The sequence below is a fragment of the Nicotiana attenuata genome, chromosome 10, assembly GCF_001879085.1.
Source record: "Nicotiana attenuata strain UT chromosome 10, NIATTr2, whole genome shotgun sequence".
NCBI lineage: Eukaryota > Viridiplantae > Streptophyta > Magnoliopsida > Solanales > Solanaceae > Nicotiana > Nicotiana attenuata.
Genome location: NC_031998.1, coordinates 4,468,016 through 4,468,510, shown reverse-complemented (window position 1 = coordinate 4,468,510; position 495 = coordinate 4,468,016). Strand labels below are relative to the sequence as shown.

General features: G+C 39.6%; 1 protein-coding gene across 1 annotated transcript; it reads right to left on the bottom strand.

Moving 5' to 3' along the window:
• On the bottom strand, window positions 1-495 carry LOC109233544 (F-box/FBD/LRR-repeat protein At3g26920-like). Its single transcript, XM_019399431.1, has one exon. It carries the CDS (start codon window positions 493-495, stop codon window positions 1-3), a length of 495 nt encoding a protein of 164 aa, XP_019254976.1.

Genomic DNA, 495 nt, shown 5'->3' with positions numbered 1-495 from the left:
TCAAATAAAATTCAATCGTCTACGACAGCAGCCTCTTAAATCCAAATTCCTCGGCGATGTGTTCTTGTATGCAAACTGAGGAAACTCATATAAGTCACCACCAAAGCGAATTTCAAGTGTGAAATCTTCAACATTAGCAACTTTAGTTGCAAAATGTACCCATAAATCGATATCTTTAATATAACTCTTCTTGTACGTATAGAGACTAACCCTGAACTTTTGAATTTTCTCGCAAGACCTCCAATAATGAAGCTCTCTATTGACGGAACCCACAAAATCACGGATTCCTATTTCGCTGTAACCAAAGAAGAGGTCGAAATGGAGTGATATTGGGACGGACTTCCAAAGAAACCTCCATCGCTTAGATAATACGCTGCTCCTCACGATTTCTTTATTGTTCCACAACATAGAGAGAATGTGAATTAGAATTGCGTCAGGCAAATCACTGAGTCGGTCTCCATCTCCTCTCGCCGTGATTTTACTCTGCATTTCCAT

Excerpts from the sequence above, each read along its gene's own strand:
- LOC109233544 (XM_019399431.1), bottom strand. The coding sequence starts at position 495 with ATGGAAATGCAGAGTAAAATCACGGCGAGAGGAGATGGAGACCGACTC.